Source organism: Bombina bombina, chromosome 2 (genome assembly GCF_027579735.1).
Source record: "Bombina bombina isolate aBomBom1 chromosome 2, aBomBom1.pri, whole genome shotgun sequence".
NCBI classification, from domain to species: domain Eukaryota; kingdom Metazoa; phylum Chordata; class Amphibia; order Anura; family Bombinatoridae; genus Bombina; species Bombina bombina.
This window is the reverse complement of record NC_069500.1, coordinates 436,263,862-436,282,820: the sequence shown is the minus strand read 5'-3', so window position 1 is coordinate 436,282,820 and position 18,959 is coordinate 436,263,862. Positions and strand designations below refer to the sequence as shown.

At 42.2% G+C, this 18,959-nt stretch overlaps 1 protein-coding gene across 1 annotated transcript in view; it reads right to left on the bottom strand.

Annotated features, from left to right (window-relative positions):
* The window catches only part of GCN1 (GCN1 activator of EIF2AK4), a 293,771-nt gene that overhangs the window by 206,756 nt on the left and 68,056 nt on the right, over positions 1–18,959 (bottom strand). The window contains exons 15-19 of the mRNA XM_053702061.1: positions 15,869–16,021; positions 14,624–14,716; positions 14,465–14,540; positions 14,220–14,379; positions 295–496 (exon numbers count right to left, since the gene is read on the bottom strand). Of these exons, the coding sequence (XP_053558036.1) occupies positions 295–496; positions 14,220–14,379; positions 14,465–14,540; positions 14,624–14,716; positions 15,869–16,021 (684 nt within the window). The remainder of the gene's footprint in view (positions 1–294; positions 497–14,219; positions 14,380–14,464; positions 14,541–14,623; positions 14,717–15,868; positions 16,022–18,959) is intronic.

The window sequence follows — 18,959 nt, the reverse complement described above, 5'->3', positions numbered from 1 at the left end:
CATGAATCATCCATCCTTTCTATAAAAACTGCTTCCTCCCATTTCTCCTGAATCTGCTGCCCTCTAACTTAAGACTGTGACCCCTTGTTTTGGTATTCCTTCTTTGTGGAAAATACAGTCAGCTTCCACTTTATTAAGTCCATTCATATATGTGAAGGTTTTTATTGTGTCACTTCTTTCCCTTCTCTACTATAAACTATACATGTTTAGATAACAGAGTCCATTTTGGTAGCCCTCCTTAAACAACAAGATTACGTTTCACTTGACAGAAATCTCAATGGGTTTTCATCTTACCCACAGTTGGATGATTTGCTAGAACAAGCAGCTTCTGTGCCAGCTTTTCAGCCTCTGCATGGTCAGCTTCTAGTCCTGGCACACATATTAACACATTAAGCGCCTCTCGAAGGACTCTGGGAGGTATGTGGGATTTCCCTGGTTCTGTCACTTCTTCAGCCTCAGTCAGTGGAGTATCAGGTGACATCAACTGTGGCAAGACCTAGAAGCAAAAAAATACTTTAACCAGGGTAATGTAGGACTTAATGCGTTTAACATCTTTCTGGGGGTTAAAACACATAGCTTTGGAGGATCAGTAGTGCTAAAATTATATGCTCTAAAAATGTAGAGCATTTAAATTTTGCACTACAATGTCGCTTTAAATTAAAGGAGACAAAATAAACGATGATAGAACACTACAAAGTATTTTTAATAAGCAAAGTAAAAAAAAACTTTAACTTTTACAATTCAGAGGAACAATTTTCCAAATGTACTTCGATTATTACATTTTCTTCATTCTCTTGGTATCGATTGTTGAAGAGTAGGCTCAGTGAACAGCAGAACACTACTGGGAGGTAGTGGTAAACACGTGTAGAGCCATTGACAAGAGGCATAGATGTGCAGCCACCAATCACCAACTAGCTCCCAGCAGTGCTATGCTGCTCCTAAACCTACGTAGGTATGTTTTAAACAAAATATACCAAGTGAAAGAAGCACATTTAACCACAGAAATAAAAACAAAATTTATGCTTACCTGATAAATTTCTCTCTCTTGTGGTGTATCCAGTCCACGGGTTCATCCATTACTTGTGGGATATTCTCCTTCCCAACAGGAAGTTGCAAAGAGGACACCCACAGCAGAGCTGTCTATATAGCTCCTCCCTTAACCCCCACCCCCAGTCATTCGACCGAAGGCAAGTAAGAAAAAGGAGAAACTATAGGGTGCAGTGGTGACTGTAGTTTAAAAAATAAAAACACCTGACTTAAAGTGACAGGGCGGGCCGTGGACTGGATACACCACAAGAGAAAGAAATTTATCAGGTAAGCATAAATTTTGTTTTCTCTTGTAAGGTGTATCCAGTCCACGGGTTCATCCATTACTTGTGGGATACCAATACCAAAGCTTTAGGACACGGATGAAGGGAGGGACAAGGCAGGAACTTAAACAAAAGGCACCACTGCCTGTAAGACCTTTCTTCCAAAAATAGCCTCCGAGGAAGCAAAAGTATCAAATTTGTAGAATTTAGAAAAAGTATGAAGCGAAGACCAAGTCGCCGCCTTGCAAATCTGTTCAACAGAAGCCTCATTTTTGAATGCCCATGTGGAAGCTACCGCTCTAGTAGAGCGGGCTGTAATCCTTTCAGGAGGCTGCTGGCCAGCAGTCTCATAAGCTAAACGGATTATGCTTCTCAGCCAAAAAGAAAGAGAAGTTGCCGAAGCCTTGAGACCTCTCCTCTTTCCAGAGTAGACAACAAACAAGACAGATGTTTGACGAAAATCCTTAGTAGCTTGTAAGTAGAACTTTAAAGCACGAACCACGTCCAGATTGTGCAACAACCGTTCCTTCTTGGAAGAAGGATTCGGACACAGGGAAGGAACCACAATTTCCTGATTGATATTTCTATTGGAAACCGCCTTAGGAAGAAAACCTGGCTTAGTACGTAACACCACCTTATCCGCATGGAAAATCAGATAGGGTGAATCACACTGCAGAGCAGATAACTCTGAAACTCTTCGGGCCGAAGAGATAGCAACTAGAAACAAAACTTTCCAAGATAAAAGTTTAATATCTAATGAATGCATAGGTTCAAACGGAACCCCTTGAAGAACTTTAAGAACTAAATTTAAACTCCATGGCGGAGCAACTGGTTTAAATACCGGCTTGATTCTGACCAAAGCCTGACAAAACTCCCGAACGTCTGGAACATCTGCCAGACGCTTGTGAAAGAGAATAGACAGAGCAGATATCTGTCCTTTTAAGGAACTAGCTGACAATCCTTTGTCCAATCCTTCTTGGAGAAAATATAGAATCCTCGGAATCTTGATCCTACTCCATGAGAAACCCTTGGAATCACACCAATTAAGATATTTACACCATATCTTGTGCTAGATCTTCCTGGTGACAGGCTTCCTAGCCTGGATTAAGGTATCAATAACAGACTCAGAAAAACCACGCTTTGATAAGATCAAGCGTTCAATCTCCACGCAGTCAGGTGTAGAGAAGTTAGATTCGAATGTTTGAATGGACCCTGGATTAGAAGGTCCTGCCTCAATGGCAGAGGCCATGGTGGGCAGGATGACATGTCCACCAGATCTGCATACCAAGTCCTGCGAGGCCACGCAGGAGCAATTAAAATCACCGAAGCTTTCTCCTGCTTGATTCTGGCAATCAGACGCGGGAGAAGAGGAAACGGTGGAAACACATAAGCCAGGCTGAAGGACCAGGGCGCTGCTAGGGCATCTACTAGTGCTGCCCGAGGATCCCTTGACCTGGACCTGTAACAAGGAAGCTTGGCATTCTGACGGGACGCCATAAGATCCAGCTCCGGTCTGCCCCATAGATGAATCAGTTGGGCAAATACCTCCAGGTGAAGCTCCCATTCCCCCGGGTGAAAAGTCTGCCGACTTAGAAAATCCGCCTCCCAGTTCTCTACTCCTGGGATATGTATAGCTGAGAGATGGCAAGAGTGAGCCTCTGCCCATAGAATTATCTTGGAAACCTCCATCATTGCCAGGGGACTCCTTGTTCCCCCCTGATGGTTGATATAGGCTACAGTCGTGATGTTGTCCGACTGAAATCTGATGAACCTGACCGCAGCCAGTTGAGGCCATGCCTGAAGAGCATTGAATATCGCTCTTAGTTCCAGAATGTTTATCGGGAGGAGGGTCTCCTCCTGAGTCCACGAGCCCTGAGCTTTCAGGGAGTTCCAGACCGCACCCCAGAAGGCTGGCATCTGTTGTCACTATAGTCCACTCTGGCCTGCTGAAGCTCATTCCCCTGGACAGATGGACCCGAGATAACCATCAGAGAAGAGAATCCCTGGTCTCTTGATCCAGATTTAGCAGAGGAGACAAATATGTGTAGTCCCCATTCCACTGATTGAGCATGCAAAGTTGCAGAGGTCCGAGATGTAGGCGGGCAAACGGAACTATGTCCATTGCCGCTACCATTAGGCCGATTACTTCCATACATTGAGCCACTGACGGCCGAGAAATGGAATGAAGAGCACGGCAAGAAGTTAGTAGCTTTGATACCTGACCTCTGTCAGAAAAATTTTCATTTCTACTGAATCTATCAGAGTCCCTAGGAAGGAAACTCTTGTGAGAGGGGAGAGAGAGAACTCTTTTCTCTGTTCACCTTCCACCCGTGAGACCTCAGAAAGGCCAGAACAATGTCCGTATGGGACTTGGCGATTTGAAGAGTCGACGCCTGGATCAAGATGTCGTCTAGGTAAGGAGCCACTGCAATGCCTCGCGGCCTTAGGACCGCCAGTAGGGACCCTAGAACCTTTGTAAAGATTCTTGGCGCCGTGGCTAACCCGAAGGGAAGAGCCACAAACTGGTAATGCCTGTCTAGGAAGGCGAACCTGAGGAACTGATGATGATTTCTGTGAATCGGAATGTGCAGATAAGCATCCTTTAAATCCACGGTAGTCATATATTGACCCTCCTGGATCATAGGAAGAATGGTTCGGATTGTCTCCATCTTGAAGGATGGGACCCTGAGGAATTTGTTTAGGATCTTGAGATCCAAGATTGGTCTGAAAGTTCCCTCTTTTTTGGGAACTATAAATAGATTTGAATAGAAACCCTGCCCCTGTTCCTCCCTTGGAAGTGGGTGGATTACTCCCATAACCAGTAGGTCTTGGACGCAATGTAAGAACGCCTCTCTCTTTATCTGGTTTGCAGATAATTGAGAGAGATGGAATCTCCCCTTTGGTGATGAACCTTTAAATTCGAGAAGATATCCCTGGGAAACAATCTCCACTGCCCAAGGATCCTGAACGTCTCTTACCCAAGCCTGGGCGAAGAGAGAAAGTCTGCCCCCCACTAGATCCGGTCCCGGATCAGGGGCTACTCCTTCATGCTGTTTTAGAGACAGTAACTGGCTTTTTAGCCTGTTTCCCCTTGTTCAAAGCCTGGTTAGGTCTCCAGACTGGCTTGGCCTGGGCGAAATTTCCCTCTTGTTTTGCGCCACTCCTGAAGTTTCGAAAGGAGCGAAAATTAGTCTGTCTGGTCCTTAACTTATTAGACTTATCCTGGGGAAGGGCATGACCTTTTCCCCCAGTAATATCAGAAATGATCTCCTTCAGATCAGGCCTGAATAGGGTATTTCCTTTGAAGGGGATGTTAAGAAGCTTAGACTTTGAAGAAACATCTGCTGACCAGGACTTAAGCCATAGCGCCCTACGCGCCATGATGGCAAAACCTGAATTTTTAGCCGCAAGTTTGGTTAACTGAAACACGGCGTCAGGATTAAAGCTCTTAAACTTGCTAATTCCTTTATTTCAGTCTAAAATCTCATCCCACAGAGTCTCCACTTGTAGAGCCTCTTCTAGAGACTCGAACCAAAAGGCCGCTGCAGCCGTAACTGGAGCAATGCATGCGAGAGGCTGGAGAAGAAAACCTTGATGTAAGAAAATTTTCTTTAAGAGACCCTCCAATTTTTTATTCATAGGAAAAGCACAACTGTCTTCAATCGGAATAGTTGTACGCTTAGCTAAAGTAGAAATAGCTCCCTCCACCTTGGGGACTGTTTGCCACGAGTCCCGCATGGCGTCAGCTATGGGAAACATCTTTTTAAACACAGGAGGGGGAGAGAACGGAATACCTGGCCTATCCCATTCCTTAGTTATAATTTCTGAGAACCTTTTAGGGACTGGGAAAACATCAGTGTAAACAGGCACTGCAAAGTATTTGTCCATTTTACACAATTTCTCTGGTACCACAATGGGGTCACAATCATCCAGAGTCGTTAAGACCTCCCTAAGCAATAAACGGAAGTGTTCAAGTTTAAATGTTGACATGTCAGAGTCGGGCTGAAGTAATAACTTCCCTGAGTCTGAAAGATCACCCTCAGATATCAAATCCCTTGCGCCAACTTCGGAACATTGTGAGGGCATAACGGACATATCTACTAAATCGTCAGAAAGCTCTGTATTTGTTCTAGCCCCAGAGCTGTCTCGCTTTCCTTGTAACCCTGGCAGTTTAGACAACACTTCTGTGAGAGTAGAACTCATAACTGCCGCCACGTCTCATAAAGTAAAAGAATTAGATGTGCTAGACGCATCAGGCATCATTTGTGCGGGTATAACAGGTTCTGACCCATGGGGAGAGCTAGATGGCATAATCTCCCTTCTTACAGTCTGAGAATCCTCTGGTGATATATTTTTTAAAGCCACAATATGGTGTTTGTAACTTATAGATAGTTCAGTACAAGTGGTACACATTCTAAGATGGGGTTCCACAATGGCATCTAAACATATTGAACAGGTAGATTCTTCTACGTCAGACATGTTTAACAGATTAGCAAGGACACAAACAAGCTTGGAAAACACTTTATTACAGTGAAAAACAACAATTTCCTCAAAACGGTACTGTACCTTTAAGAGAAAAAAAGTAGCACTCAAACTGCAAAACAGTGAAAAAAAAGTAGTAAATTCTTCGAAATTTTTACAGTGTGTATATGAAACCAAGGTAATATTGCACCCACTTGCAAATGGACGATTAACCCTTTGGCCCCCAAACCGGATTGAAAAAACGTCTACCACCGGTATAAAACTGCTAAACACCTCACCACAACTCCGCTGTGGTGCCTACCTGCCCTTAGGGACGAACAGGAATGGAAGAAACCCTCTTTAGTGGTCCTCAGACCCAGCAGGAATCCTCTAGAGAAGCTTGATGTCTTAGGATGAAAGCAACTGCGGCTCGAAAATAGGCCCCACCCACCACACTCGATGTCAGAGGGGCCTTAAAGAAACACTCCTAGGAGTTTCTGAAAAAAGCCATGTGGATAATTAAACCCCAAAACAAAGTTTAAAACACTCTCAAAAAACGATCTGCATGTGTAAAAAGCAAACGTTTTAAACACCTTAATCACCAGAAACAAATAACATGAGTATAACCCAACCTTGCAAGCTTGATCCCAGTAGTTATTAAATCACTGCATCCAGCTTACCACATTTCCAAAAAGGCTCTGTCAGCATTTTCTAGTATCATCTCTCTAGAAAACAATGATACTGAACATACCTCAAAGCAGGCAAGCTGCAGGCCGTTCCCCCAGCTGAAGTTTTCCCATACTCTTCAGTTATGTGTGAGAACAGCAATGGACCTTAGTTACAATCTGCTAAGATCATTATCCTCCAGGCAGAATTCTTCTTCTAATTTTCTGCCTGAGAGTAAACAGTACAACGCCGGTACCGTTTAAAATAACAAACTCTTGATTGAAGATGAAAAACTACACTAAATCACATATCTCTTTATACTTCCTACTTGTCGAGAGCTTGCAAAGAGAATGACTGGGGGTGGGGGTTAAGGGAGGAGCTATATAGACAGCTCTGCTGTGGGTGTCCTCTTTGCAACTTCCTGTTGGGAAGGAGAATATCCCACAAGTAATGGATGAACCCGTGGACTGGATACACCTTACAAGAGAAATGGAAAATTGTTTATATGTACATGCTCTATCTGAATTATGAACATTTGTGGCTTTTGTGCCCCTTTAAGCAATTTCTAGTGAATTCAGGACAGTAAAGTGAAAATTAAACTTTTATGATTTAGACAGAGTATGCAATTTTAAACAACTTTACAATGTGCTTTCTTCTCTTGCTATCCTTTGTTGACAAGTACACCTAGGTAAGTTTAGGAGCAGCAATGCACTACTGTGAGCTAGCTGCTGATTGGCCGCTACGTACACATTTGCCTCTTATTAGCTTACCCAATGTGCTCATCTACATCCCAGTAGTGTATTGCTGCTTCTTCAAGAAACGATGCCAAGAGAACTAAGCAAATTTGATTAATAGAAGCAAATTGAAAAATTGTTTAAGATGATATGCTCAATCTGAATCATGCAATAAAACATTAGACATGGGTTTCATGTCCCTTGAAGTTGCAGCACAGTATTTTCTGGGTACTCTACATGCTATCACTAACCTAAGTGTACCACATAGCAGTATCATAATAGTGATGAATTTGGCAATGGTTTCTCAGTAGTCTTACATCTATTCCCATTTGTCATACAAAATACTCAACCAAGAAAACAGAATTTATGTTTACCTGATAAATTTCTTTCTCCAACGGTGTGTCCGGTCCACGGCGTCATCCTTACTTGTGGGATATTCTCTTCCCCAACAGGAAATGGCAAAGAGCCCAGCAAAGCTGGTCACATGATCCCTCCTAGGCTCCGCCTACCCCAGTCATTCGACCGACGTTAAGGAGGAATATTTGCATAGGAGAAACCATATGGTACCGTGGTGACTGTAGTTAAAGAAAATAAATTATCAGACCTGATTAAAAAAACCAGGGCGGGCCGTGGACCGGACACACCGTTGGAGAAAGAAATTTATCAGGTAAACATAAATTCTGTTTTCTCCAACATAGGTGTGTCCGGTCCACGGCGTCATCCTTACTTGTGGGAACCAATACCAAAGCTTTAGGACACGGATGAAGGGAGGGAGCAAATCAGGTCACCTAAATGGAAGGCACCACGGCTTGCAAAACCTTTCTCCCAAAAATAGCCTCAGAAGAAGCAAAAGTATCAAACTTGTAAAATTTGGTAAAAGTGTGCAGTGAAGACCAAGTCGCTGCCCTACATATCTGATCAACAGAAGCCTCGTTCTTGAAGGCCCATGTGGAAGCCACAGCCCTAGTGGAATGAGCTGTGATTCTTTCGGGAGGCTGCCGTCCGGCAGTCTCGTAAGCCAATCTGATGATGCTTTTAATCCAAAAAGAGAGAGAGGTAGAAGTTGCTTTTTGACCTCTCCTTTTACCTGAATAAACAACAAACAAGGAAGATGTTTGTCTAAAATCCTTTGTAGCATCTAAATAGAATTTTAGAGCGCGAACAACATCCAAATTGTGCAACAAACGTTCCTTCTTTGAAACTGGTTTTGGACACAGAGAAGGTACGATAATCTCCTGGTTAATGTTTTTGTTAGAAACAACTTTTGGAAGAAAACCAGGTTTAGTACGTAAAACCACCTTATCTGCATGGAACACCAGATAAGGAGGAGAACACTGCAGAGCAGATAATTCTGAGACTCTTCTAGCAGAAGAAATCGCAACTAAAAACAAAACTTTCCAAGATAATAACTTAATATCAACGGAATGTAAGGGTTCAAACGGAACCCCCTGAAGAACTGAAAGAACTAAATTGAGACTCCAAGGAGGAGTCAAAGGCTTGTAAACAGGCTTGATTCTAACCAGAGCCTGAACAAAGGCTTGAACATCTGGCACAGCTGCCAGCTTTTTGTGAAGTAATACCGACAAGGCAGAAATCTGTCCCTTCAGGGAACTAGCAGATAATCCTTTTTCCAATCCTTCTTGAAGGAAGGATAGAATCCTAGGAATCTTAACCTTGTCCCAAGGGAATCCTTTAGATTCACACCAACAGATATATTTTTTCCAAATTTTGTGGTAAATCTTTCTAGTTACAGGCTTTCTGGCCTGAACAAGAGTATCGATAACAGAATCTGAGAATCCTCGCTTCGATAAAATCAAGCGTTCAATCTCCAAGCAGTCAGCTGGAGTGAAACCAGATTCGGATGTTCGAACGGACCCTGAACAAGAAGGTCTCGTCTCAAAGGTAGCTTCCAAGGTGGAGCCGATGACATATTCACCAGATCTGCATACCAAGTCCTGCGTGGCCACGCAGGAGCTATCAAGATCACCGACGCCCTCTCCTGATTGATCCTGGCTACCAGCCTGGGGATGAGAGGAAATGGCGGGAACACATAAGCTAGTTTGAAGGTCCAAGGTGCTACTAGTGCATCCACTAGAGCCGCCTTGGGATCCCTGGATCTGGCCCCGTAGCAAGGAACTTTGAAGTTCTGACGAGAGGCCATCAGATCCATGTCTGGAATGCCCCACAGGTGAGTGACTTGGGCAAAGATTTCCGGATGGAGTTCCCACTCCCCCGGATGCAATGTCTGACGACTCAGAAAATCCGCTTCCCAATTTTCCACTCCTGGGATGTGGATAGCAGACAGGTGGCAGGAGTGAGACTCCGCCCATAGAATGATTTTGGTCACTTCTTCCATCGCTAGGGAACTCCTTGTTCCCCCCTGATGGTTGATGTACGCAACAGTTGTCATGTTGTCTGATTGAAACCGTATGAACTTGGTCCTCGCTAGCCGAGGCCAGGCCTTGAGAGCATTGAATATCGCTCTCAGTTCCAGAATATTTATCGGTAGAAGAGATTCTTCCCGAGACCAAAGACCCTGAGCTTTCAGGGATCCCCAGACCGCGCCCCAGCCCATCAGACTGGCGTCGGTCGTGACAATGACCCACTCTGGTCTGCGGAACGTCATCCCTTGAGACAGATTGTCCAGGGACAGCCACCAACGGAGTGAGTCTCTGGTCCTCTGATTTACTTGTATCTTCGGAGACAAGTCTGTATAGTCCCCATTCCACTGACTGAGCATGCACAGTTGTAATGGTCTTAGATGAATGCGCGCAAAAGGAACTATGTCCATCGCCGCTACCATCAACCCGATCACTTCCATGCACTGAGCTATGGAAGGAAGAGGAACGGAATGAAGTATCCGACAAGAGTCTAGAAGTTTTGTTTTTCTGGCCTCTGTTAGAAAGATCCTCATTTCTAAAGAGTCTATAATTGTTCCCAAGAAGGGAACCCTTGTTGACGGGGATAGAGAACTCTTTTCCACGTTCACTTTCCAGCCGTGAGATCTGAGAAAGGCCAGGACAATGTCCGTGTGAGCCTTTGCTTGAGGAAGGGACGACGCTTGAATCAGAATGTCGTCCAGGTAAGGTACTACTGCAATGCCCCTTGGTCTTAGCACCGCTAGAAGGGAGCCTAGTACCTTTGTGAAAATCCTTGGAGCAGTGGCTAATCCGAAAGGAAGCGCCACGAACTGGTAATGTTTGTCCAGGAATGCAAACCTTAGGAACCGATGATGTTCCTTGTGGATAGGAATATGTAGATACGCATCCTTTAAATCCACCGTGGTCATGAATTGACCCTCCTGGATGGAAGGAAGAATAGTTCGAATGGTTTCCATCTTGAAAGATGGAACCTTGAGAAACTTGTTTAAGATCTTGAGATCTAAGATTGGTCTGAACGTTCCCTCTTTTTTGGGAACTATGAACAGATTGGAGTAGAACCCCATCCCTTGTTCTCTTAGTGGAACAGGATGAATCACTCCCATTTTTAACAGGTCTTCTACACAATGTAAGAACGCCTGTCTTTTTATGTGGTCTGAAGACAACTGAGACCTGTGGAACCTCCCCCTTGGGGGAAGTCCCTTGAATTCCAGAAGATAACCCTGGGAGACTATTTCTAGCGCCCAAGGATCCAGAACATCTCTTGCCCAAGCCTGAGCGAAGAGAGAGAGTCTGCCCCCCACCAGATCCGGTCCCGGATCGGGGGCCAATATTTCATGCTGTCTTGGTAGCAGTGGCAGGCTTCTTGGCCTGCTTTCCCTTGTTCCAGCCTTGCATTGGTCTCCAAGCTGGCTTGGCTTGAGAAGTATTACCCTCTTGCTTAGAGGACGTAGCACTTTGGGCTGGTCCGTTTTTACGAAAGGGACGAAAATTGGGTCTATTTTTCGCCTTGAAAGGCCGATCCTGAGGAAGGGCGTGGCCCTTACCCCCAGTGATATCCGAGATAATCTCTTTCAAGTCAGGGCCAAACAGCGTTTTCCCCTTGAAAGGAATGTTTAGTAGCTTGTTCTTGGAAGACGCGTCAGCCGACCAAGATTTCAACCAAAGCGCTCTGCGCGCCACAATAGCAAACCCAGAATTCTTAGCCGCTAACCTAGCCAATTGCAAAGTGGCGTCTAGGGTGAAAGAATTAGCCAATTTGAGAGCATTGATTCTGTCCATAATCTCCTCATAAGGAGGAGAATCACTATCGAGCGCCTTTATCAGTTCATCAAACCAGAAACATGCGGCTGTAGTGACAGGGACAATGCATGAAATTGGTTGTAGAAGGTAACCCTGCTGAACAAACATCTTTTTAAGCAAACCTTCTAATTTTTTATCCATAGGATCTTTGAAAGCACAACTATCCTCTATGGGTATAGTGGTGCGTTTGTTTAAAGTAGAAACCGCTCCCTCGACCTTGGGGACTGTCTGCCATAAGTCCTTTCTGGGGTCGACCATAGGAAACAATTTTTTAAATATGGGGGGAGGGACGAAAGGAATACCGGGCCTTTCCCATTCTTTATTAACAATGTCCGCCACCCGCTTGGGTATAGGAAAAGCTTCTGGGAGCTCCGGCACCTCTAGGAACTTGTCCATTTTACATAGTTTCTCTGGGATGACCAACTTTTCACAATCATCCAGAGTGGATAATACCTCCTTAAGCAGAATGCGGAGATGTTCCAACTTAAATTTAAATGCAATTACATCAGGTTCAGCCTGTTGAGAAATGTTCCCTGAATCAGTAATTTCTCCCTCAGACAAAACCTCCCTGGCCCCCTCAGATTGGGTTAGGGGCCCTTCAGAGATATTAATATCAGCGTCGTCATGCTCTTCAGTAACTAAAACAGAGCAGCCACGCTTACGCTGTCAAGGGTTCATTTTGGCTAAAATGTTTTTGACAGAATTATCCATTACAGCCGTTAATTGTTGCATAGTAAGCAGTATTGGCGCGCTAGATGTACTAGGGGCCTCCTGAGTGGGCAAGACTCGTGTAGACGAAGGAGGGAATGATGCAGTACCATGCTTACTCCCCTCACTTGAGGAATCATCTTGGGCATCATTGTCATTATCACATAAATCACATTTATTTAAATGAACAGGAATTCTGGCTTCCCCACATTCAGAACACAGTCTATCTGGTAGTTCAGACATGTTAAACAGGCATAAACTTGATAATAAAGTACAAAAAACGTTTTAAAATAAAACCGTTACTGTCACTTTAAATTTTAAACTGAACACACTTTATTACTGCAATTGCGAAAAAACATGAAGGAATTGTACAAAATTCACCAAATTTTCACCACAGTGTCTTAAAGCCTTAAAAGTATTGCACACCAAATTTGGAAGCTTTAACCCTTAAAATAACGGAACCGGAGCCGTTTTAACACTTTAACCCCTTTACAGTCCCTGGTATCTGCTTTGCTGAGACCCAACCAAGCCCAAAGGGGAATACGATACCAAATGACGCCTTCAGAAAGTCTTTTCTAAGTATCAGAGCTCCTCTCACATGCGACTGCATGCCATGCCTCTCAAAAACAAGTGCGCCACACCGGCGCGAAAATGAGGCTCTGCTTATGCTTTGGGGAAGCCCCAGAGAAATAATGTGTCTAATACAGTGCCTGCCGATATTATAATATCAATAAACCCAGATAAAATGATTCCTCAAAGCTAAATATGTTTTAAAACTGAATCGATTTAGCCCAGAAAAGTCTACAATCTTAATAAGCCCTTGTGAAGCCCTTATTTACCATCGTAATAAACATGGCTTACCGGATCCCATAGGGAAAAATGACAGCTTCCAGCATTACATCGTCTTGTTAGAATGTGTCATACCTCAAGCAGCAAGAGACTGCACACTGTTCCCCCAACTGAAGTTAATTGCTCTCAACAGTCCTGTGTGGAACAGCCATGGATTTTAGTTACGGTGCTAAAATCATTTTCCTCATACAAACAGAAATCTTCATCTCTTTTCTGTTTCTGAGTAAATAGTACATACCAGCACTATTTTAAAATAACAAACTCTTGATTGAATAATAAAAACTACAGTTAAACACTAAAAAACTCTAAGCCATCTCCGTGGAGATGTTGCCTGTACAACGGCAAAGAGAATGACTGGGGTAGGCGGAGCCTAGGAGGGATCATGTGACCAGCTTTGCTGGGCTCTTTGCCATTTCCTGTTGGGGAAGAGAATATCCCACAAGTAAGGATGACGCCGTGGACCGGACACACCTATGTTGGAGAAATATAATTATCTTAAAGCGGAAGTTAATTAGATGAATATTTGTAAAGCATTGCTTGATATATATATATATATATATATATTTTCATTATCTCTCTATATATATATATATATATATATATATATATATATATATATATATATATATATATATATATATATATCAGGTCTTTTCAAAAAGTTTATTCCAAATATGTGAACGTTTTCGGGGGTTTAGCCCCTTCCTCAGACATACAAAATCCACATTTGGCGAGTGCACTCCTTCTTTTGCTTCTACAATTCTATCTGTTGCACCCCAGGCACCTGTGACTTGTTATCTGGATATATATATATATATATATATATATATATATATATATATATATATATATATATATATATATATATATATATATATAGTCCAGAGAGTGCGGTCTTCAACTGTCAATATCTAAACTATTATTCAGCACCCTGGCAATTGAATGAAGTTTGTGAGAGTGTGTGTATATATATATATATATATATATATATATATATGTGTGTGTGTGTGTGTGTGTGTGTGTGTGTGTGTGTGTGTGTGTGTGTGTGTGTGTGTGTGTGTGTGTGTGTGTGTGTGTGTGTGTGTGTGTGTGTGTGTGTGTGTGTGTGTGTGTGTGTGTGTGTGTGTGTGTGTGTGTGTGTGTGTGTAGTTTTATTTAGATTAACATACACCTGTCCTTTACCTGCAAATAGGTGGGGGAAGTTTCCAATGTGGCCACTCATTGAAAATGCTGGACATTGCTGTTCAGAATGGGAAAGCAGTTGACAAGAATTCTAAACTATAGTGTCAGACAAAATAAATGCTACACACCTTGTTAGAACTGAGCACGGCTTTTAGTTCTGTAAGAAGACCATGAACAAGCTTAGCTCCGCCAAGAGATGACAGCAATTTTTTGACAGTCTGTTGAGATTGTCTTCGCACTTTCCAGGAGCGTGACAAGAGGATAGTGACCAGAGCACAGTAGTATGGCCTACACACAAACAAGAATGCAAGAATAAGTACATAATAAACAAAACAGAGTAGAAGCACCATTTACTTTTGTATGTGAAACTTACTGAGTTTTATTGTCAGGAAGCCGATGGATGTGATCAAGAAGTAGTCTCTCAATCAGCTGTAACAATGTGCATAAGGCTATAAAGGAAACATATAACAACTTTGTTTATGAAAATAATAAGAAAGTTTACATATGAAAGTGAACAGAGCAATAATCTTACAATCTTCAGATGCTGAAGAAAGAAATTTTTCAGAGGTGAAAATCTGCTTCTTTTCGTCAGCTAGCAGCTGCCAGAAAGTGCTAAGCTTCGCCTCTATGGAGAAAACAAATGGGTGTAAACTATAAGAAATATTTACTCAGACCAACATTTTATATTTTACTAATATTAGCTAGGTTACTATATTCATTTAAAGAGACATGAAAGTACAAAAATAAAATGTTCTTATATGTTAGATTGTTATATTATTGCTTGCATATAAGCAAGTATTTAACCACTGCAAAGGATTAAACACATAGGTAAAAAGTCAGCTCCGGAGCTACAATGGCACCTAGCTAAACACTTCTGGTAAGCCAATGATAGGAGGTATATGTGCATAGCCACCAATCTCCGGCTGGCCCACATTAGTGTCCACCTAGGTATGCTTTTTAGCAAAACATGCCAAAAGAACCAAGTCCATTTGATAACAGCAATACATTCAAACTTGCACTATCTGAATCATGAAAGTTGAATTATGACTTTAATGTCCCTTTAAGTTAACTAACATTAAACATAAGTAAACACACATTAAAGGAGGAACAATAAATGCATCCTGAAGTCAGAATTATGTGAAATAGATCCCAGCAGAATGAGGACAAATAAAACTGAAAAGTGTTAAAGGGACAGGGCATGTAATTTCAAACAATTTTCAAATGTACATCTATCACCAATTTTGCTTTGTTCTCTTGGTATTCTTAGTTGTAAGCTAAACCTAGAAGGTTCATATGCTAATTTCTAAGCCCTTGAAGGTCGCCTCTCATCTCAGGGCATTTTGACAGTTTTTCACCTCTAGAGGGCGTTAGTTCATGTGTTTCATATAGATAACACTGTGCTCACGCACGTGGAGTTACTAGGAGCCAGCATTGATTGGCTAAAATGCAAGTCTGTCAAAAGAACTGAAATAAGGGGTAGTTTGCAGAGGCTTACATACAAGATAATCACAAAGGAAAAACGTTTATTTATATAACTGTGTTGGTTATGCAAAACTAGGGAATGGTTAATAAAGGGATTATCTATCTTTTAAAACAATAAATATTCTGGTGTAGACTGTCCCTTTAACAGCAAGATGGGTAGAAATAAACAGGGGTATAGGGAGGACAGAAAAGGGCTGCAGGGGAAAAAGCAACACGGATTATCAAAGGTTTTCTTAGTGTGGTGGCAAAACGTGCACCGAATAAAACAGTTTTGAAAGCTAGAATGGCTCCTTACCTGCTTGGGTTTCAGCTACAGAGATTCTACATATCAGCACAGCAGCTACCAGAGCTTCTGCCAAGAGCAATATCTGGGTGGTCTGTGAGGCAGCCTTCTCAACTGTCTGAATCAATACTGGCAGCAGTGCCATGGCCTGAAGCAATGTGTCACCTGAGAAACCAAAATGGATCAACACTGTTGAATTAGAGACATTAAACACCTTGTAATTACAACATTCCAATAGATTAACATATCAGCAAAGTCTGAACAATATGGAGATCAAGATCTTGTTTGCTGCAAGTGATTTTCAAAGGTCAAACTCTTCCCACAACTTGACTTATTTTGAGGAGCCAAACTGGACATGAGACTGGTGATGACAGGGTGTGCCATTATCATTGTATTAGCAAAATCTACATCTGCATTTAGCAGAAAATGTAACAAATTATAAATTAAGTAGATATAGATGGTGAGGTTATGCTTGTGACTGCTGCTGCCGATTGGGTCACATTCAGTTTCTGTGGCTTCCACATGGTACTTTAACAATTTTTTGTGTGGTGGTTAAACACATAGTTAAACACACAGCTTTGTTAGTACAAAAATAACATGTTTTAACAAATTAGATGGAATGGTTTCACTAGAATGGACATTTAAAGAACAGTAAACACCTTGAGATTTTTATATAAAATGTTTAGTTATACACAATGAAACAACTTTGCAATATATTTTTATTAATTATTTTGTCCCCTTTTCATGTAATTTATCCCTGAAAAATTTAGGAACTTCTAATTCTCAGAACCTGGAATGCACTCCGCTGACTTTTCAAGGCTAAGCCTGCTACATATATGGCTTATATGCTATTCTATAGCAACACAACCGAAATGTCTTGTAATCACAAGCGGCTAGATTACGAGTTTTGACGGTAAGGCTGTGCGGTGCTAACGAGCAGTTTATGCTCACCGCTCACCTACAGACAGCGCTGGTATTACGGGCTTTTACAAACCTGGCGTTAGCCGCAGAAAAGTGAGCGGAGAGCAAAATTTTGCTCCACATCTCACCTCAATACCAGCGCTGCTTAAATTAGCGGTGAGCTGGTAAAACGTGCTTGTGCACGATTTCCCCATAGGAATCAATGGGGGAGAGCCGGCTGAAAAAAAACCTAACACCTGCAAAAAAGCAGCATTCAGCTCCTAATGCAGCCCCATTGATTCCTATGGGGAAATACATTTTATGTCTACACCCTAACATGAACCCCAAGTCTAAACACCCCTACACTTATTAACCCCTAATCTGCTGTCGCCGCTATCGCTGACACCTACATTATATTATTAATCCCTAATCTGCCGCTCCGGACACCGCCGCCACCTACATTATACTTATGAACCCCTAATCTGCTGCCCCCAACATCGCCGACAACTACATTTTATTTATTAACCCCTACTCTGCCGCCCCCAATGTCGCCGCCACCTACCTACACTTATTAACCCCTAATCTGCCGCCCCCGTCGCCACTATATTAAAGTTCTTAACCCCTAAACCTAAGTCTAACCCTAATCCCCCTAACTTAAATATAATTTAAATAAATCTAAATAAAATTAATACATTTAACTAAATTATTCCTATTTAAAACTAAATACTTACCTATAAAATAAACTCTAAGATAGCTACAATATAACTAATAGTTACATTGTAGCTATCTTAGGATTTATTTTTATTTTATAGGCAACTTTGTATGTATTTTAACTAGGTAGAATAGTTATTAACTATTTAATAGCTACCTAGTTAAAATAAAGACAAATTTACCAGTAAAATAAAACCTAACCTAAGTTACAATTACACCTAACACTACACTATAATTAAATGAATTACCTAAATTAACTACAATTAAATACAATTATCTAAAGTACGGAGAAAAAAAACCCCCACTAAATTACAGAAAATAATAAAATAATTACAATTTTTTTAAACTAATTACACCTAATCTAATCCCCCGAATAAAATAAAAAAGCCCCGCAAAATAATAAAAAGCCCTACCCTATACTAAATTACAAATAGCCCTTAAAAGGGCCTTTTGCGGGGCATTGCCCCAAAGTAATCAGCACTTTTACCTGTAAAAAAAAAAGTAAAATCCCCCCCCCGCCCACATTAAAACCCACCACCCACACAACCAACCCTACTCTAAAACCCACCCAATCCCCCCTTAATAAAACCTAACACTAACCCCTTGAAGATCACCCTACCTTGAGAAGTCTTCACCCAACCGGGCCGAAGTCCTCAACGAAGCCGGGCGAAGTGGTCCTCCAGACGGGCAGAAGTCTTCATCTAAGCCGAGAAGAAGAGGTCCTCCAGACGGGCAGAAGTCTTCATCCAGACGGCATCTTCTATCTTCATCCATCCGGCGCGGAGCGGGTCCATCTTCAAGACATCAGACGCGTAGCATCCTCTTCTTTCTTCATCCGACGACTGAATGAAGGTTCCTTTAAATGACGTCATCCAAGATGGCGTCCCTTCAATTCCGATTGGCTGATAGAATTCTATCAGCCAATCGGAATTAAGGTAGAAAAAATCCTATTGGCTGATGCAATCGGCCAATAGGATTGAACTTCAATCCTATTGGCTGTTCTAATCAGCCAATAGGATTGAAGTTCAATCCTATTGGCTGATTGCATCAGCCAATAGGATTTTTTCTACCTTAATTGCAATTTTCCTGGGAGGGGTTGTTCCAGTTCCAGTTCAAGAACAGGGTCTAGGTTTCTATTCCAACCTGTTTGTAGTTCCCAAAAAGAGGGAACTTTTCGACCCATTTTAGACCTGAAATGTCTAAACAAGTTCCTCAGAGTACATTCCTTCAAGATGGAGACTATCCGCTCCATTCTTCCTTTAGGTCTATTTTTTCAAAGGTTCTGGGAGCTCTCTTGGCAGTGATCCGGTCAAGAGGAATTGCAGTGGCTCCCTACCTGGACGACATATTGGTTCAGGCGCCATCTTTTCAACTAGCAGAATCTCACACAGAGATCTTGTTGTCTTTTCTTTGTTGCCACGGATGGAAAGTGAATCTGGAAAAGATCTCCCTTATTCCAGCTACAAGGGTAATCTTTCTAGGAACCATAATA